This window comes from Wasmannia auropunctata, unplaced genomic scaffold (genome assembly GCF_000956235.1).
Source record: "Wasmannia auropunctata unplaced genomic scaffold, wasmannia.A_1.0 LD335402.1, whole genome shotgun sequence".
Taxonomy (NCBI): Eukaryota; Metazoa; Arthropoda; class Insecta; order Hymenoptera; family Formicidae; genus Wasmannia; species Wasmannia auropunctata.
The window spans coordinates 42905-63549 of record NW_012027488.1 but is presented as its reverse complement, the minus strand read 5'-3'; the positions used below and the strand labels follow the sequence as shown (position 1 = coordinate 63549).

Genomic DNA, 20645 nt, shown 5'->3' with positions numbered 1-20645 from the left:
AACGATAATAAGTCTAAAAGGCTAAATGTATAACAATTTATCGAAACTTGTTAAAACAGTTATCGAAATTTATTAAAGATACAAGGAATATTCAATACATAGATATTTTGTAGATAAAAAGAACGTTGAAATTATATGATAACATGTCGGCCTTAATATCGTTTCAGCGCGCGGCTTCGTGTTTTATAATTATAAATAAGAGAAAAGAAGATCGTTAAACTTTGTAAATGGGTTTTTATATAACTTTCGTAATTTCGAAATACGTTCTTAAAGTTTTATATTTTCATATTTAAAGTAAGATACTCTGAAATTTTTCGGATGTTAAAAATATATAATAAAAGTTTGAAAGCGGTTTCATGGAGTTTGATACCTTTCAAAAGTCAGCGCAACTTTTTACACCATACCGACACTTTATTGCTTTTTTGCAACGGAGTTCATAATCGCACGTCTGAGCGATTTTCATTCATGATTACACTTTCTTTTCATGCGGTAGCTTGAAGCTCCCTAAGGAGCGACTAGAGAACAGTAAGAATGAGGGATGATCGTAACGTATTTGAGAATGAGTAAATCGATTCTCGGGAACCTTGTGACCGTTTCATTAAGAATTCCAGAACGGTGCTCAAGACGTTGCAATCCCGATAACGGGTTCATTCTTAGGATAAGTAATACGGCGCACGTGGGAGTATATACCGAGCGAATTCGAGACGTAAAGGAAGAGGATTCGGTGGTCGTTGTAGAAAATTATGTCAAAATTTTCGGACTCTGATATCAATTTGAGAGAATTTTGTAAAATTTCCATACAATTAAATGTAAATGTCATGCCTGATAACTCCTGATGACAGTTTTTCATTGAGGTTTGTAAAATTGTTGCACAAAACAATTGTACAAATAAGGATTTGATTGCAGAAACGGAATTGTTTACACGAAAGTTTTAGTCTATTGATGTAATTGTATCACTTGGCGCTGTTAATTAATTGTTTGTGCAACTGTCGTTGTTGTTTAATAAATTCCATAAACGGGATTATAGCAATTAAAGATCGCGTTTGTCACGACAGAATTATTCTCGTAGAACATAAAACAACATTACTAAATAAATGTGCTAATAATAATTGAATCATGAGAAAAACTCTCTCTTATTAGTAATCAATATTTAATTGCAAATTTTAAGAAATTTAAAAATTTACTGGCAACAAATAGATATACATTAATAATAGAAGAAGAAATAAATAATTATCATTAATTTGTGATTACTAGCTATAAAAAATTTGTAAAACTATATTTAAATATAATTTCTTGTAAATAAATCGTATTGCTCTCTGGTATTACGCGGAAAAAATTGGAACAGTGTGGAACGCCTCGAGAATAAACGATTCACCCCGATTCTTGGTAACTACGTGACGATTTCATTAAGTATTCGCGGGAGAATCTGAGGTTACCTCTTCTCATTATTAAGTGGAGCACACCTTGAAGTTGCTGAAGAGTATAGTCAAAGCTCGCCGCACGCTTACAAAATCTTTTTTCCAAGATTACATGAGATAACATTGTCGTCTTGTGTAAATTACACGTTTTAGCACAAGCGAAATAAAAAGACTCGTGTATATAATCATTATTTGAGTCCGCTCTCACGAACGTATTACGCGAATTATTTACGATGGGGTTTTATCTCGTAAAATGCGATTACAATTTAAGAATCTCATTTCAAGTAGAAATCAAGTGCGAGCCTACATTTAGAGTAACGATTACTTACGTAACTTGAAATCAGATTGTTATACAACTAAATATTACGACTACAAATTCTGAATTTTTATTCTTTATTAAGACATTTTTCTATCTTAAATAACATTGAACAATAAATTATCTTGTATCTAACTATACTGATTAAAATATAAAAAATATAAGAAATTGCCCATAATATCGATCTTCAAACTTGAAGAGCGCATCAGTAGTGTATGTCAACGATACGTCGGCCATATACATAAGAAGGAAGATCTTTATTTTCTTTTAAATATATACGCATGTACACATCGTAAACTATTTCAGCTATACGAAACAAAACAGAACCTGCACTGAAAAAAAGTAATCTTGCAATTATAGCGAGAATTATTTAGGTACGAAAAATTAGCTAAAACGAATAATGATTACTAAGCACTGCGATACCACATATGTTTTGTATTTAATATAAATAATATAGATAATAGAGACAGAAATTATATCTGAACTATTTGTCAAATTTAGCAAGAAAGTTCTTCTATGACGTTTAATCAGTCCGGATTCCATTCCAGACTCTAATCATATTTATGAGACCTATATTTTCTTGTATATATTCTTAAAATATTGCTGCTGTAAATTCTATGTATGACAGACAATTTTTTAGCAGATACAAAAAAACAACGATGTAATTCAAGTGTAATATTTAGAATTCTATTCGCTGGAACAGCGAAACATTTCTCTGAGTGTGCGGAAGATATATAATGACGTATTAAAAATATAATAAAACATATAAAGATATATAACTTACTCGAAGTATCTCAAATTAGAATCTTATGGCGTTCTCCTCATAATATTTGCGTTATCGTGCAAAAAACGAACTGTAAAGTGAACAGCGAGCTCATGAAAAATTTTAATTTTAATAAAAATTTTCAGCGCGTCCTTATTACTTTTACTATATAATTGCAGATAATTTCAGTTTATTTACATAAAAATGATGCAATGCGAACTATGTACACCGAAAAGCTCGCGAGCCCCGATACTTCCGCAAGAGAGTTTCTTTTATTGTTAGATCTTTCTCGTTATCACACAAGGCACGCACTCGAGGTAGAATATTCTATTTTGTAGGATGTAACGTGGCCGGCGCGCATCCCTTCTTGCAAATATTTTCTCCGAGCTCGTGAGCTCGTGTACGCCTGATTAAATAAAGAAAACGGATATGGCGCGTATTATCGGGAAACTAAGTCCACGGCATAATAGAATTTTCCCTTTGTCTTGATAAAGATAAAGGCCGGAACTCTCGTTAATGTACAGTGTTTGTTTAATTAACTTATCTTAACTTTAATTAACGCTTGTCTTCTCGCTATTTTATATTTATTTATATCTAAATCTTATATCTATTCATATGTTTATTTGCATCTAAATCTTATATCTATTCATTGGTTTAATATCAAACTAACTCTGAAAATAAATTTCTCTTTCTGTAAAAATTATGAGTGTAAAAATATAATTGTATTTCGCGAATAAGCTTTAATTAGCATTTAATAAACCAAACACGGAATGGACTGAAATTTCTTGTTATTATCACGTCGATTTAAAAATTTGCCCCAATAGGCAACCACCAGCTCAACTTTTTTTGCTGTAAGGTCTTATTTGCATTATTAAATGAGCGGAAAGCCGGCCATCACGAAGAATCTGTAAAACTTCTGGATAACTCTAAGCCAGAGGAGTAATCAAGCCGCGGGTTAAAGGGTCACATGATGAAAAAGAATTTAATTAAGCTCTCCCATCTCGGATTAGTATGGCTTGCGTGACTTGGCGTAGTTATCGTTTCTTTTTCGCACTATTATGGTCAGAAAAAGATCTTTAACAAATAAAAATTTACCGTAACAATAATAGGATAGCGCGACGATTCACAATTTAATTTATTCAAGAAAGTATTTTTTTAATACCAACTGAAAAGTTTGCTATTATAAGAAGAATTAATTTTAAAGATGTTGAGTACACTTACGTTATATAACGTTTTTTCTGGAAGAAAATTGTTTAGCGAAATTTAAAAAAAATGAATTAAATTGTGATATTTCAGCAGATAATTAAATTATAGAATTCTCGCATTATATAGAATGTTCTCTTATAGAATGTTATTACGTAAAAATATTTTTGGTTACGTAATATTACATAAAATCTCTTGAACGAAAACATGTGTATATTGATTCTTATTAAAATTTGAAATTTGACATGTTTGCAGGTTTTACAAGAAATTTTTAATATAATCATCATTCACGTTGCACATTTTCTGAAGGTATTGAATCAGTGGTAGAAATGAAATGGAAGAAATGACGTTAATATATCCTTTTTATCCAAACATTTTTAACCTTTAAACGAGGATGTTGCTTAAATAGCCGATAAGTACCCCGTCCGTTTCATTCACATCGTTTTGTAAAACGAGTGTCGCGCAGTTCGTTTAAATAATTGTTAAGGTCTCGACAGCGGGCTGTCGAGTCTTTTTACAACGAGAGAAAAGTCGGCTCTCTGGGAAAAGTTGCAAAAATAAGTATTCGCGTCAATTCGCGTCCGAGTGCATGTAAAAAGTTGCCGTTCGTTCCTGTTGGTCAACGCAAATGGAACGGAATCGAACGGGGTGCAAGACAAGCGAGGTAGGACGTCAAAGGCCTAGGGTAGACTCGTCCATAATTAGCTCCCGCTAGTCTATTCGAGTCTGCTTCAACGCAACGCTATACCGAGATTTAATCGCACGTCGTGTCGTAAGTTGCACTAAATCCCCGTGAAACGTGAATTCGCTTTTAATAAATTTCTTGAGCAATTACGGATAATATAACCAAAGGATATACTTTTTTTCTGTGAAGATTTTCGTGAGTTGTGTTAACAGTTTTTACATAAAGTATAAACGATCCTTTTAATTTATTTACCAATATTATCAATTTACACTTCAATATTAATATTTAAATCTAAACGCATTCAATATTTTTTTCAATCACAAATTTTTATGTTAAAATGATCGCAAATAAATTTCAGTGCTAAATAAATAAAATGTATGTTACCGGTAAATAAATACCTAACTCTCTTTTGTACACGTGGACATTTAGAAAGTTTAATCGGTTTATTTAATTTGATTAGATTTGATTGCGCTGCGTAAATTGCCAAGTTCTTCTTATTCCACGCATGTGGAATATTTATCTGTCGCCTCAGTTAGTTTATTCGAAACTATATTTGCATTTTTAACAATGCAATTGTGGGGAGAAACGCGAAAAATCGCTCGCAATCTTTCATACGTGAGATTGGATTTTTCGTAAAAATTTTGGCGAGAATACGTTATTTAAATTTTTAAGAATACCCGCCACGCGAGTAACGTTACAAGAGAGTAACGTTTGCCTTCGCGGTAATTTATTTTACTGCGCGAGATGTCAAGATATACTGCACACTTAAATGCTACTCTGTAGTTACGATGGCAGTTTGTTTTTATGGCGGCCGTTTATTATCTACATATTTTCTAAACGCGTGCAGCGAAATTCCGTCATGGCGATTGATCATCGATACCTATATATAGCACGGTCAGTAAATCTAGATCGATATGCCAGTGTCTATATGAGTAATCAATATTAACGAAATTTTAAAAGGGAACATAAATTTGATTCTTCCAAAAAAGTTCGCTTGAATTTACGCGCAAAATCATTGATTTATAACAAAAATTATATTATCATTGACGTTTATTTACAATAGTCTGTTGTTCATTGCCTTATTTAATTATTTTGGATTCAATTCTCGTGAAACTTTACTAAATTTGGATTGATTTTGAAATCATAATTATCAGAATTATATATGTTATTATATGAAATCTTATATATATGAAATCAGAATTATTTTATTATATTTTACTATATTTGTTAGTATTAATTCTGAAATACATAAATTAAGATTGATTTTGAAACCATAATTATTTTATTATATTTTACTGTATTTGTTAGTAGTAATTCTGAATTACATATGTAAATTAGAATTAATTTTGAAATCAGAATTATTTTATTATATTTTACCATTTATATTTGTTAGTAGTAATTCTAAAATGCATATAGGTTATTACAGAATACATACTGGGTTAATTGTGCTAAATAATAATTGTAAAGGGTGGGTCGATTTCCTCACGACAGAGAGCAACATTAGGAACAACCGAATTATCTCTAAATTATTGCATGGAAGGAATAAACGACGGGTTTACTTCGAGGACTTCAGAGTTCTGGTATTAGGTTTCGCTCACGTGTTCTCCATTATTATTTAGTCTCCTGAGCAAAGAAAGATAGATGTCCCACACGAATCTACGAGCGTTCTCAATCACGAGAATTGTACAACAATAATAGTGTTGAACGAATGAGACCATTACGGATGTGATAAAACGAAATCGCGTCAATAAGCAGTGAAAGAGGGCTTTTGTTGTGTGGAAAGTAGATGACACATAATAATAAAAGATGTAAAACAGCAAAAAGGTGATTTAAAATATTTATATTTATAATTATAATTATAAAATTATTTAATTGAGCGCATAACTAAACGTGTATGTAATTACACAGTCCTCTAAATAAAGCGGAAAAAAATACTCAACACGTCACAAGCGTTGTGTTTTAGAGAATCCGGGAAAACAATTCAATTAACTATACTTTTACCGCGTCAAATCCGCCGATTACGTATCGGCTCGTTGCGTTCCGCTATCGAAAAGTTAACAAGTGATTGTTCGTTACAGCGCCGATGAGGGCTTCGACGGCACTTACCCGACGAACGTCGTCGTAAAGAACAATGGGACCTGCTTGTACGTGCCGCCCGGTATATTCAAGAGCACTTGCAAGATAGACATTACCTGGTTTCCCTTTGACGATCAGCGCTGCGAGATGAAATTCGGTTCCTGGACGTACGACGGCTCTCAGGTGAGCATGGGGGACAGGCATTACGGAATTGGGTCAACCAATCGTCGTCGTTTTCCCGATCCGTTCTGTCCCGATGTTCGGCTTCTTCGACACAGACGTCGAACTTACGAATTTTCCAATCTGTCGGAAGCACGTCGGTACTTCTCGCCGGTACGGTCTCGAGACCTGGAAATAATTCAAAGCGGCGGCGTCGAGCAATTTGATTAGCGCCCAAGAACGTGAGAAAGAGAGAGACTGAGAGAGAAAGAGAGGAGAGACAGAGAGGCAGAAAGAAAGAGAGAAGGAAAGGGAGAGAAAATCTTCACTGTTTGCCAATGTAAGATTCGCTCGTGAGAACGATTCGTGAAATTCCTAAGAATGGAGCTTTGAGTAAAGTACTCGCGTAATGGAGGCGCATTTTCCACCATCTCCGATTCAAATCGGGATAGCATTCTTAGGATCGCGATTCTCGTTTATCTGTTGAATAATTATTTATTTGAAGCAAACGAGAGAAATAGCCTTGTTCGTAGAAAAGGTAAATATATTGTCTAATAGCCAGTAATAAAACTGATTTCTCTTTATCGTAAAAAATAATTGGATGTCACGTGTTTGGTGCCAGTTTTGCTTTGTCTTTGAATATTTCGGTATTTACAGCTCACTTGTCAGATTCCATGAAAAAAAACTCTATACAAAATAAGATTTTTTTTCCATTTGTTGTTTATTTGCAAATTTTAGTATTTACATCTCACTCGTCAAATTCCGTGAAAAAAAACTATACAAAATAAAATTTTCTTTTTCATTTGTTGTTTATTTGCAAATTTCTATTTCCTTTAAATTGGTTTAAAATCATTTCCGTATTGATTATTAATGCAAAATCTTTTCACGTTGATATTCGGACAGTATTTTTGTTGAAAACTAATTAGATTAATCTTCAAATGGCAAATCTATTATTATATGAACAACTGTATAAAAATTGCTTTTATTTAATTAACATTTTTTAAATTATAGAATATAATTAAAATAACTGAATAAGAATAATAAATATTTGAAGGCATAACCCAAGCAGACATGATCGAATTGACGTCTATATGGACTGATCACTTCTGCCTCGGAATGCATTCATGAAATTTTACAATTTCTTATCAGTTTCTTTTGTCGGAAGTTTTTACAAGAATACGCAGAAATGTTAAAGCATTTTCTCGAAAATGTTTGAGATATGCGGTTATGCTCGATATTCGCATACGCTTCAGAGATACAACAAGCGTAAATTGCATTCGGTATTTGGTCGACACACTAACGGCATGGATGGCAAATGTTATTTCAGGGTAAATCGCAGAAAATTTATGAATCATGGAAGATGCGTTTATAGAGAACAATGAACGTGAGAATGTGCGATATTCAGAATTCTCACCAACACGCAATTTCTCCCTGCTGCTGTTTTATTCGTGCAATTCAAAATATCGGAAAAAATTTTTTCTACATTTTTTTATCTTAAATTTGTCTTGCTCAATTATTTAATATAATATATTATAACTTACATTTTCTTATCAAAATTTTGCTTAAATAAAAGAATATATATATAATATATAATTCGCAAATCATTTGTTCTTATTCAAATTGAATTAAGGCAAATAAATAAATAAAATAAAGATGAAATATAGATGAAATTGATCGATTGATAATAAAAAAATAATTACTTAATGAAAAATTTTTAAAAATTTTTCTTTTATCAAAATACTTTTTTAAAAGAAATAGAGTAGGTAACAGAAAAATGTAACGCGCGATGCGTTGATACTTCTCATCAAATAATATTAACTCGAAATTAGCGGTAAGATGTGCAACTTAAAAAGTGCTATGTTTTGTAATACGATAGCTGTGTAGCTGTACAGCACGGTAACAGTGCCAGATTACGGTGACGATAATTTCGTTAACGACAAAAGTTTCATAGTCGCGTGCAATTTACGCGTGTCGATTTATCGTGCAAACGTGCATTTCTGCCGACACGACCAATGTACATTGCCTAGCGAGTTCCCAATTGTCGAGCGTACAACTTCGGAATAATTAAAATTGAGGATGCGAATTACACGGTGCCAGGCAATTCGAGTACGCTCAGGGGTTCATTAAGGAGGACAATAAGCAGAACGAAATGGAGGCGAATGGCGGCGAAGGGAAGGAAGACAACGGAATATGCCACGATTTTCCCAAGCGCGGTTCGATCCGCTGAATACAAACGAGATGCAAAACAGACTTTTCGATTTGATCGCCCATCTTCATTTAACAATTCGCTCCGAGATATTAATTCGTCACAGATTGCGTTCGAATGTCAACGCGAAAAAAGTTCGCATCGATATTCAAACGCGCAGAAATTGCGGGTGGTTTGCGAGAGAGCTTTATATAGAACTACGTAAATATACATGAACTCACGTAAACTGTATCAACAAAACTGTATGAAGTCAATAAATCAACAGAAAGCACTTGAAACTAAAAACAATATTATTCACGTATGGTGTTCCGTTTGTTTTGTATTTTATTAATTCTTTTTTTAATTCTTTTAAAAAAACTCACGCTGTCTTATGATGCCATTTATTTTAATTGCAAATAAACAGTACTATTTTTGTAAGTTAAAAATTAAGTTTTTCGAAAATATATGCTACGATGTTTAATATATACATATATATCAAATATCATAACATATATATAATAATAATAGTATAAAAATCCTAGGAGAGAAATACATTACAGTCAATTAATATAAATATATCAGAAGCGCCCTGAAAAATCTACAGCGCAAAGGGAGTTTTAGCTTTAATATATGGCACGATTCTTTTTAAGGAATAAGAGCCGACAACTTTTGTGTCTCTGTCATATGCTCTATTGAACAGACTTTTCCGTAGCTCTCAAAACAGTCGTCTTACACGGCGCGGTCGCAATAACTTTCCTCTAATCGACTTTCATAAATTGTCGACAGTTGGATCTACAGCTGCAGGACGAGAACGGAGGTGACATCAGCAGTTTCATCACTAACGGCGAGTGGCATCTGTTGGGTGAGTTTTTGTAGTCCTTATCGGGAACCGTTCACGTCGCCACGCCCGGATAGTTTGCCCCGGCGTGGCACCGAAAGTGATTCCCGGCCGATTAGCAATTCTAAAGTCTTGCAACGGGCGGATGATCAATCGTTTCGCAAATCGGAACCGGTATTGATCCTCGCTTTGTCCCTGTCAAAATTGCCGGCATCTGGGTCAGGCGGGACGCTGGCGGCTCGTTCCCGCGCGCGCGGCGCGGCGTTTCGAAGTTTAGTGTTTTTGCCGGCGAACATGTCGGGCGATCGGTAAAGTGTCGCGAGAGAAATTGCTGCTTGCTTGATTCTATAGGAGCGAATAATAGCTCGTAATAGCCGCTTGAATAATCGCCTGGGAATTTCGCCGAAGGGCAGATTTAAGCTACAATCTTTCACTTCCAGATGTTTTGCGCTCCGTATACTCCAATTTGCAATTGTTTTGCACTTGATATATATACAAAATATATTGACGGATCTTTAGCCACATGAAAGCTTTTAGATTTCCAAGTATCGTACTCACATTTTAAATACACAGAGAGAAAATTTTTAAATTTTTATCTTACGAATAATAAGAATCTTCTTTGCGTTTCATTCCGATATTTTATATAAAATTAGCTTCCCGCGTATATCGAAACCCGTCTGTACTCAAAGCAACATAGTTCACAAGGCGGAATCGTACAATCTGCATTTCAAAGATTAATTTTAAATTCAGACTATACGTTTTCAATGAATAACATTTAAATTTATATTTTAATATATGTTTTATCAAGATGAATAAAATGAGGCAATGACAGAGGGGGTCAATTAATGACATTTTCCGTTAACAAGAACTCTCAATTAGCAACATTAAAAGAAAGCGTTGTAATCGTAATCGATTGTTCGATTGCATAATAATGTAAAACGGCTTGAAAATGAGCAGCTTGCGCACGTAATATCCGTATATTGGAATTGTAGTGCAAAGATAGATACATCTGGCCTGTATTTTTCCCTCATAATTGCGGGAGAAACATTGCAATTATGATATATCGTCCAATTACGTGTAATTCGCCGCTCCGTTGATAAATTTGTTGCAAACGTAAGAAATGGCATCGCGTCTTCATTGTTCCGCCAACGCAGGAATAAAAAGCATTCGCTCCGCGTATCTCTCGTGTATCTCTCGAAAAATTGTACGATGCATTACGCGTGGGAATAGCGTAGGTCGGCGTACTACACGTGCAATGTATGTGCCGCGGTTATGAGACCGGTGGTAGAAATGTATCTTAAGTAACTGGTGCAGCTGCAGCAAAGCGCACACCAGCAGTTTGTACCCGGCGGAATAGCCGTAAGATAGAATCTTCCGTTTTTCCTTGCCCTGTTGCACGGGATAATTCAGGGTGAGGTGAGGAGAGGGGAGGAAAATTTTTCGCTTCCAGCAACCTTTTGTTACGTTCGTTCGGAGGGAGCACTTCTCGTTTTATTGACAGTACATCGATTGCCCGTGTACGACGTCATATTTAAGCATTAAATTGAACATACCTGAGAACTTTTTTATTTAATAAAAACTTTAAGTTTATCGCCTGTCGGAACTGGCAGTTAGACATGGATGAACAATATTAATACACATTTATTAATTTATAAATTATATACAGAGAGGAAAGTCGCGCCGGTACCGACATAGATATAACGAAACGCCCCTTACTTGTTTCTCAGAAACTGAACGTTGTACTTTAATAATGATAAAAACATGATCTGATTTAGCTAAAGATGTAAAAAACAAATTTTTTAAATGTAAATGCACAAACTGTTACAATTTTCTTTTGCAAATTATATAGTTTAAATAATATTGGATATATTGTTGTTAATAGATTGTTTCGTATGTTTGTAATTTCCTAAAATCTATTTATTTATATTTTTCTCTTTCTTATTTTGGCCAATTTTGTCAGATGCTCATTTTTGCTTATCTTACGAAAATGTTAAATATTGCGAAATTTCAAACAGTATTATAAAAAATAGCTGATAGATAGAATCTATTATATGATAAAGAACGCTTTCTAGTGTGTATTTATGTCTTCAAAGTTTTATTTTTAGCTTTTGTTTAAGAAATCTGAAACAAAGTGATATCACGGTATCGACGATCTTCTTTTATACGTAAATCGCAAACATCTATATGTATCTCTAATTATATAAATATATTTATATGATCTTTATGATTTTTACATTTAGAAAGTGTATGGAAATCTACACTGCATCCATGTCTCTGATTTCTTGCCATGTACTCTAGAAAATTAAACGTTACTTTAAGTGAAGGATTCCTATAAAAATAATCCACGATTGAGATATCATATAGGCTAATGGGAATCTGCGTGATAATTGTTACGTAAAGTTTTATAATTGTTACAATGTCCAATATACAGACTACGCGCCGCAATTTTTGTCGGTCTTGAAACACAATCATTTTCGCATAAGGCCGTAATATACTTGTAATTAATTAAAATGATGAACACTTTAATATTATTTGATGCTAATAAGCATCTATAAAAATCTCCTCCAAATCTGTTAAAAATTCCCAGCTGGGAGCTGAGGTGACATTTTTCGCAATAAATTTCTTCACAGATTTGGAGAGAAGAGATTCTTATAGATGATTATGCATCAAATAATATTAAATTGTTCGTCAATTTAATTATTATTATTATTATTATTGACATTGGCGCTACAGCTCACATCGAGCCAGGGCCTACCACTTTTCATATGCCTGTCGTGCGCACACTGATTGTACACAGGCATACAGTGCGACTTAAAACCGAATTCGAACGGCAGAATTTTTGAGAGAGATTTTCGAGGCAAAGGATACTCTCAGTGGTTTGCCGGACCTCCGCAGAGTAGACGCGAGCATATGAAAATTTATTGATTCCACCGGGAATCGAACCCGGGACCTGCGATATGACAGACCAGTGCGCTGTTCACGCCACACTCGCGCTCTGTCAACTTAATTAGTTACAAGTGTATTCCGGCTTTATATAAAAAGGATTGTGTTTCAAGACCGACAAAAATTGCGGCGCGCAGTCTGTGTGTATATGATTGGACATTGTAACAATTATAAAACTTTGCGCAACAATTACCGCGCGCAGATTCCTATTATAGCCTATGATATCTCAATCGTGGATAATAATGTTAGTTATTGATTATTAATTTCTCCTCTCGTCTTGCTCAGGGGTACCCGGTAAAAGGAACGAGATCTACTACAATTGCTGCCCGGAACCGTACATAGACATCACTTTTGTCGTCATCATCAGAAGACGCACACTCTACTACTTCTTCAACTTGATCGTGCCGTGCGTCTTGATTGCCAGCATGGCCGTCCTCGGGTTCACCCTGCCGCCCGATTCCGGCGAGAAACTTTCCCTCGGTAAATTTCAACTTCGATGCAAAACTTCGATTGCCCCCGACAGCCCGTAAACACTCTCGCGATTAGGCACATCCCTGTTTGCTAAGAGCATCAGACGTTTGCGCGATTATAGGTCCGACCTAGTTCCGGCTGGCAGGCGCTCCCGCATCCGGGCACCGTGAAGAAACTACTGTTACCGTACCGTTCGTACCGTGTCGTCGCGAGTTTTTTTCGCAGTCGAGGAACTCAGCGGGACTTTATCGACATTTCGACGTGGAAATTAGTGCTGATAAAATTCCGTTACACGACGTACGAAAAACTTGGTCGGAGTACAAACTCCGAATGTGATTTCACATTGCCACGCAATTGTGTAGCATGATGCATACCGCACAGGAACCGCAAATCCACACAACACGTTCATCAAAATATTTGCAAGACAAGTTGCTCATAATATAGACTTAGAATTTAAAAAGAAAATATTTTTATTATTTTGATTTTATTTGTGAAAAGTTAAATAATCTCTTAATTACTTTTAACGCATTCCATTTAACTATAATATTTACAACTGGAATTTTTTTCCAAAATATCAATTGTGAATGTAATCTATAATTAAAGTCGAATGAGAAATTATCGTAATCCAAAAAATGGCAAATGATCGATTGATGATAGTCAACATTGTAGTTTAGCTGATAATTTTCTTAACACAAAAATATCCATATCTAACAATAGGTAATTAAGAGTCCATGCCGTTGTTGGTGCGTAAAATTCTTATTTAATCCAAATTTTAAATCAAATACATCGTACGTTTCGGCTTAATTCAGGCCACCTTCACCGAATCCCAAGCCCAAATTAAGTACAAAAAATTCCGCTAATATTCGTCGCTTCATTTGTTTCGTATGGCATGGAACCTTCTCCAATTTTCAAATGTAAAGTATATAAGAACACCATACTATTATACTTGACAAATTAGAAGAATATCCAATGCTATCTCAATTGAATGTCGAATAATAATGAAGTGCTCTCAGACTTTCTCTCGCATGCGTAGACGTGGCATTACAATAGTATAGATAAAGATTGCATTGACGCTATTCGTGACATGTTATTTCATTGTTTTCTCGTAAGCGTAGTCGTTCTGGAATTTACCAAGGAGCCGGATGCCCGGGAGAAATCCCGCCTCCTACGGCTCGAATCGTTCGGCTGCATAATTCCGATTCCTTGCCTGCCTCGCCTCGCGCTGCCGTGTAAACGCTCCCGTGATTAGAGCCGGGGTGCGGGAGTTCCCTAAGCGCATCGAGCGTTTACGCGATTAGATTTCGCCCTTCGCTCCCCCCCCCCCGCGATTGTACGGGGCGTCCCGGCGCGCAAACTTCGACGAGCCTTCTATCCAGGTCGTAGAGTTTCTTCGAGCGTACAAGCGCGCGCGTCGGTGGAGAATCCCCATCGAATTCGGAAGCGATTGCGACAATCGCCGTCACCGATGCGGAGATACGACGACAATAGAATGACAATGTCGAACAATTGCAGACGTCTCCGATACGAATTTCCTTAAAGCTTATAGCTATTCGTAGATCGAGATACGATAACAATGCGGCTCTACACCGAGAAACATTATTTTATTGCAGTCGATTTAGCATTATAGAGCGATTTACAAATCAAAAGAACGTCGGCTTATGTTAGATAGCTTTTACGTTTGCAATAGTCCTTTCGATTTAAAATAGATCGATTTAGATTATAAAAAGAGTTAAAGATATAGAGCGTCGCGTCTAATACCGATTATCTAATTATTTCTACTTTCTCTTTATTTTTTCACAACATTTAATTTCTCAAACTTTTATTTCCATTTATTACCTCGCATTTAATTGTTCTATAAATCGCCTTAAACGATGCCGACGTAATGCAAGTTTTCCAATACGATGTAAGAATGAAAAACGTTTTTCTGTTTCAAGAGAAGACGAAACGGGCAAGAAAGAAAACAATGCAACTGACAATTGCAATTGACTTTCGCGTTTCTAAGAGACTCGAGGGCAACTCTTAACGTGTTATCGTGAGCCTCGAAAAACCTCGAGTAAAGTCTGATATTCAGATGAGGCATCTGCCGCGGATGCCGCGGCGTTTTGAAAGTCTAAATAATTTGAAAGTGCCTCTTAACGCGACGCGGCGGTACGCGGTATAACCGAGTTCAAAGCCCGAACAGTGTCGGATACTTAAGGGGTAACACTACTTCGACGTCCTGAAATTTAAGGGATTTTTTTTTTAAGAAATGCGAAGAGTATTTATAAAAATCCATTTGCACTAATTTATTATACATATATTAAAGTAGAAAGTGTATTTTTTTTTAGTTGATATATTAAAAAATGATGGCTTGACAGCTGATGGACGGGAAAAAAAACGGTGGGCACGATAGCTCATCGTAGACTTGACCTCGAACAAAAAAATTTGTTTTTTTAGTCCAAAAGCTAGTAGAATACGTAGGACTTTTTTGAAATATTGATATTTTGCTTTTCTGTGTAACTTTAAGTAACGAAATTTTTGGTTGAAAATTTACGTTTTACTTTAAATCGATGCCATATCACTAGAAATGCAATTTTTTTTAACGGTTACGTATTCTACGAGCTTTTGAACTAAAAAAATTAATTTTTTTTTGTTTCATTGTTCTATGTCCAGTTTGCGATGAGCTATCGTGCCCATCGCTTGACCCTCTTTTTTTGAAGCGCTCCCACCCATCACCTGTCAAGCCGCTATTTTTTAATATATCAACTAAAAAAATACAATTTTTACTTTAATATATATAATAAATTAGTGTAAATGAATTTTTATAAACATTTCGCATTTAAAAAAGAATCCCGAAAAAGCCTTAAATTTCAGGGAATCAAAGTGGTGTTACCTCTTAGAGTACTCGCGTTCGGTACTTACAGACTATCTCTGAAATTTCTTATTCGACATCTGATCGAAAGTAGAAGAATCAGTAAAAAATTATATATCATTCATTCTCAAGCCATTTCCTTTTTTAACATAAATTTGTTTACATTATTTCCTTAAAGTGTGTAAATGGAACTGTATAAAGGATACTCTTATGTCATTGCGTCCGACACGGGCGGAGACCAAGCGACGCCGCCTTAGACTAAGAATCGAAGAGCCTTCAGCACGGGATTGTTACGCGCTGAAGGCCCTTGGAGCGTTCAAGGACCGAGGGTTAAGCTCGCCACCTCCCCAACGCACTCGACTTTAAACAATAATTAATCGAAGCCAACGAACCTCTTTTGCAGGGGTAACCATCCTTCTGTCCCTCACTGTGTTTCTGAATATGGTTGCCGAGACAATGCCGGCGACGTCCGACGCCGTGCCGCTTTTAGGTGAGCTTGTCTTAACTGATTTTCAATCGTATAATTAAGTTTTTTTTTAATGTGAGAAAGCAGCGTGATTGATCACCTCTATCTCGCGAGCCATTCGACTGGAAAGAGGGAGAGAAGAAAGAAACGAAGATTTATTCGCATTCTTCTAAGACAATGATCGGTTGTGTAATACCTGCGGCAAGCAGATATGACTTGATACTTTATGATTTAAAATTAAAACAATTTTAAAAAATATATTATAAATTTCCAATATTACTCGTTTTAATATAAATTAACGTAACTTATATTTGTAATTGTAAACTCACAATTATTATAAATTTAATTTTATTATTGGATAAATATATTTTAATTAAATTACACATCTGTTTTTAAAAGATGTGAATTTTCAAAGCTATTTCTTTTATTGCATTGACAAATAAAATTTGTATTTTTAAAAGTTAAGGTGTTAAAAGAAAAAAGAATTAAGCTGGGCAGTATTAATGCACGTCTAGCGAACGTAGGAAGTTTGAATTTTAAATATTAAATTATGCGATTACTTGTTTGTTAATTTGTCACTTGCTTTTAAATTGTAAATTATTTTCCATTAATTTAAATTGTAATTATTTCTCATTACTTTTCAGGGACGTATTTCAATTGCATCATGTTTATGGTGGCTAGTAGTGTGGTCAGCACGATCCTCATCTTGAACTACCATCATCGGAATTCTGACTCCCATGAAATGGGTCAATGGGTAATTTCCTTCGATCGATATCAAAGCACATAACGCTGTGATTGTCACAATTTAATCGTCTCGTTAATATATTGCGTTAATTAGCTAATATCGCGAATACAGTAGCGTCGTATAAAGATAACTAATAGCAAATTAATTTACAATTTTCTTGCTAAATTTATGAAATATATTTTGTTTTAAATTTTCATTTAAATTTAAGCGAAATTTATCGAGATATATGAATTTTCAGCAGTCAAATTAATGCCAAATTCATTCATGATAAGATAAAATTCAGTAATAAAATAAAAGCAGTGATTGATTTTGTCGTCAGTTATAAAATAATTAACCGAACCAAACAGAACACATTAATAAATCCGGCAATGTAAAATCGATACAAATCGACAATAAACAGTATCGAAGTTTACTATAAAATTTGCTTACTCGTTTGGCTAATTTCACCTATTTATCTGTATTTCCTTTATTTCTTTTTATTTTTAGAATTAATTGATTTTTTATTAATATTCTCCGAATCTTGAAAATGCCATTAACCAAACAAGATTCTTTTTATTCACACAATATATACCTATAAGTATGATGAAAATCATTTTGTTAAAACTCCATTCAATTCATCGCCGGTGCTATATACGATTTCCGTACGTATCGGTAGATAATTATGGTTTTAATTAAAATGCAACGCGCCGCCGCCGGAGTCGATACACCGTTCTCTTTTCATCATGGATAAATCAGGAATTTTATGGGCGAATAATTAAGGGCCACTGCCGAATGCGCGCCGCGATAATAAATCATGCATAATCGAATTTTTCGCCGGACGTCACGTTAATTAGAATGTAAATTTCGGAGATTGATTTCCCGCGCGATCAGATTTCCGCGAGTGAAACATACGCACCTAAGTTAAGTTAAATTAACAAACGTGAATTATTCACAATCACAAAGTGTCAAGAAGTTTAAACGAGAAAACGAAGAGAATGGTAACGCTTATGCAAGTGATTTTTTTAAATTTTAATTAGTGTCATTGATTTAATAAGAATAATATCACAATTAACGGCATAATAATTATATTTTAGAAACGAAGCAGAATAGAGGCTAATAATAAAACGAGCAAACGAGAAATGTCAGAATATAATCGTATCATTTAATTTGACAATATTAAAGCGAGAAATTTCAACTTGATTAAGTTTGTTCCAGCCGCAAATACAATTTTCAATAAATATGCTATATTATTTTAATCGGAAAACACGTAACATTTTTAATAATGCAATGTTATTAATGTAAATTTCAATAGATATATTACAATGATTAAACCATATAATATTTTTAGTATTAAAATAAAACTATGTCCTGTGTAAATATGGTTAAAAAAATCCATATAGATTCAATAGTTTAAAAATTGTAACGTGTCACTTTTGTAAATTCCGAGTCCATAATTTTTGTCTCCTGTACGAGAATTCATAGCATTTAATTTGAAATAAAATTGTTATCTGTTATCGTCATTAACTTTTTCTTTAAAAAAAAACCTTTGATAATTGGTTCAATTATATCGATGAGTTAGGGACAAACGGAGGTGTAAATTCATCAACACAAAAAGATCTTCTCTAGCTGTCTTTGTAACAGCGTCTTTATTACATAGGACATAGTTTTATCTTAATATAGTAAAAATATTATATAGTTTCCGGTTTTTAATTAATGTAATACGTCTATTGAAATTTGCATTTACAATCTTATTAAAAATGTCAAGTGTTTTTCGATTAAAGTAATAATATGCTATATATTTATTGTGATATAAATGTATATTATTTGTTTTATTTGTCTCTATTCTCTTTCATTTCTAATTTATTTCTAAATACGAATCAATATACAATTTTTGCTTTAAATTATATAATTTTTTATGTTATAAATTTGAAACAAACAAACGACAAAATAAATATTTAAAATAAAAATTCAAAACTATTATTATAAAAAGTAGCTAACAAAAATCGCAAAATTCCGTTTTGTAATCAGATTTGATTATATTATATACTCATACATATACATATACACATAATTAATAATACAAATATGTATTGGACTGTACTGTCAAACTAATTTTCTGAATTGCATTACAGATTAAGTTAATTTTCCTATTTTGGCTACCTCGCATACTTGGTATGTCAAGACCGGTTTCGGAAGAAGACAAGGAAGCACAAAAGTCTCAGAAGCCATCTCCAGTCACGGGTAAGATAATTTTAAGTAGTAGATAAGTTTCAAATGTATATATATATATAGATTATTAGATCAAGATGAATCGTCTACTTGATAACGGCATTGTTTGTGCAAGTATAATTTAAATTCCAGAGCAACATAATGCATTTAAACGCTGTGTTAACTAATATAATTGTATACAAATATATATATATATATATATATATATATATATATATAATAATTACATATAATTTTTTGATCTTTGTCATGACTTCCTTAGTTCGAATTAATAATTGTTTCTTGGACGCCAGGCGCGAACAAGTCGTTCGGTGATCTGGAGCTACATCAGAGGAGCAGTAAGTCCCTCCTGGCGAACGTCCTGGACCTGGATGACAACGCGCTGGCGCCTCACAACAATCTGCTGAACAACGTGTACAGCACACCCGGGCCACATCACGCGCACGCGATGGGCCACGGCCACAGTCACATACACACGACGCCCCATCATCATCATAGCCACGCACCCACAACGCCGCACCATCAGCACGCGACGCCGATGCACGCATCGTATCCCAGCCATCAGATCTCGCATACGCCGCATCATCATCCACATCCGCAGGACGCGCCAGCGCCGCAGGTCGAGACGATGCTGCAGAACGCGTGCTTCTGTGCCCGTTACGAGCTTGTGCTAATCTTGAAGGAGATTAAGGTAATGATCGATATCCGATTCAACGGGGTGAGGAACAACTAGAGGAGGAGGGGGGGGGGTAATCTGAAGAATCTTCGAATTTCGCTGGTTTCAGATTTGTTAAATACTTAACTTCAAAATCCTAAGATTTTAAAGTTTCCAAAATTATAGGGTTGTAAGGATCTTTGAACTCGAGAGGCTCGAGGATTCGAGTTTCCAATAAGGTTCATAAGATCTTAAAGTTTCGAGATACGTAAAATCCATTGGTTCAATCTCTAAAAGCCTCAGTGTCTTTAAACCTCAAGATCGCAATGTTCCAAAAATCGAAAAAGTATCAAAGTTCGAAGTATCCAAGCCGAGAATCTCCCATCTAAAACTTCGAAACAGCGAAGAAATGAGAAGGAATCGATTTTTATTTATTTTTTTTCTTTCTAGGGAACCAATCAATGCAGTTTTGATGAAGTAACAATCTTGTTTTAGATAATAACGACTCAACTGAAGAACGAGGACGAGAGCACGAAGGTCTCGAACGACTGGAAGTTTGCGGCGATGGTGATCGATAGGTTGTGCCTAATCATTTTTACTCTGTTCACCATCATCGCTACTATCACCGTCCTGCTGTCAGCGCCGCATATTATCGTCACGTGA

The 20645-nt window shown here is 34.7% G+C and overlaps 1 protein-coding gene across 1 annotated transcript in view; it reads left to right on the top strand.

The window, feature by feature from the left end:
• Positions 1 to 20645, top strand: part of LOC105457024 (neuronal acetylcholine receptor subunit alpha-7-like) — an 83330-nt gene extending 62685 nt beyond the window's left edge. Inside the window, exons 3-10 of the mRNA XM_011701430.1 lie at positions 6464 to 6644; positions 9592 to 9667; positions 12872 to 13066; positions 16312 to 16398; positions 17019 to 17128; positions 19231 to 19339; positions 19621 to 20018; positions 20478 to 20645. Of these exons, the coding sequence (XP_011699732.1) occupies positions 6464 to 6644; positions 9592 to 9667; positions 12872 to 13066; positions 16312 to 16398; positions 17019 to 17128; positions 19231 to 19339; positions 19621 to 20018; positions 20478 to 20645 (1324 nt within the window). The remainder of the gene's footprint in view (positions 1 to 6463; positions 6645 to 9591; positions 9668 to 12871; positions 13067 to 16311; positions 16399 to 17018; positions 17129 to 19230; positions 19340 to 19620; positions 20019 to 20477) is intronic.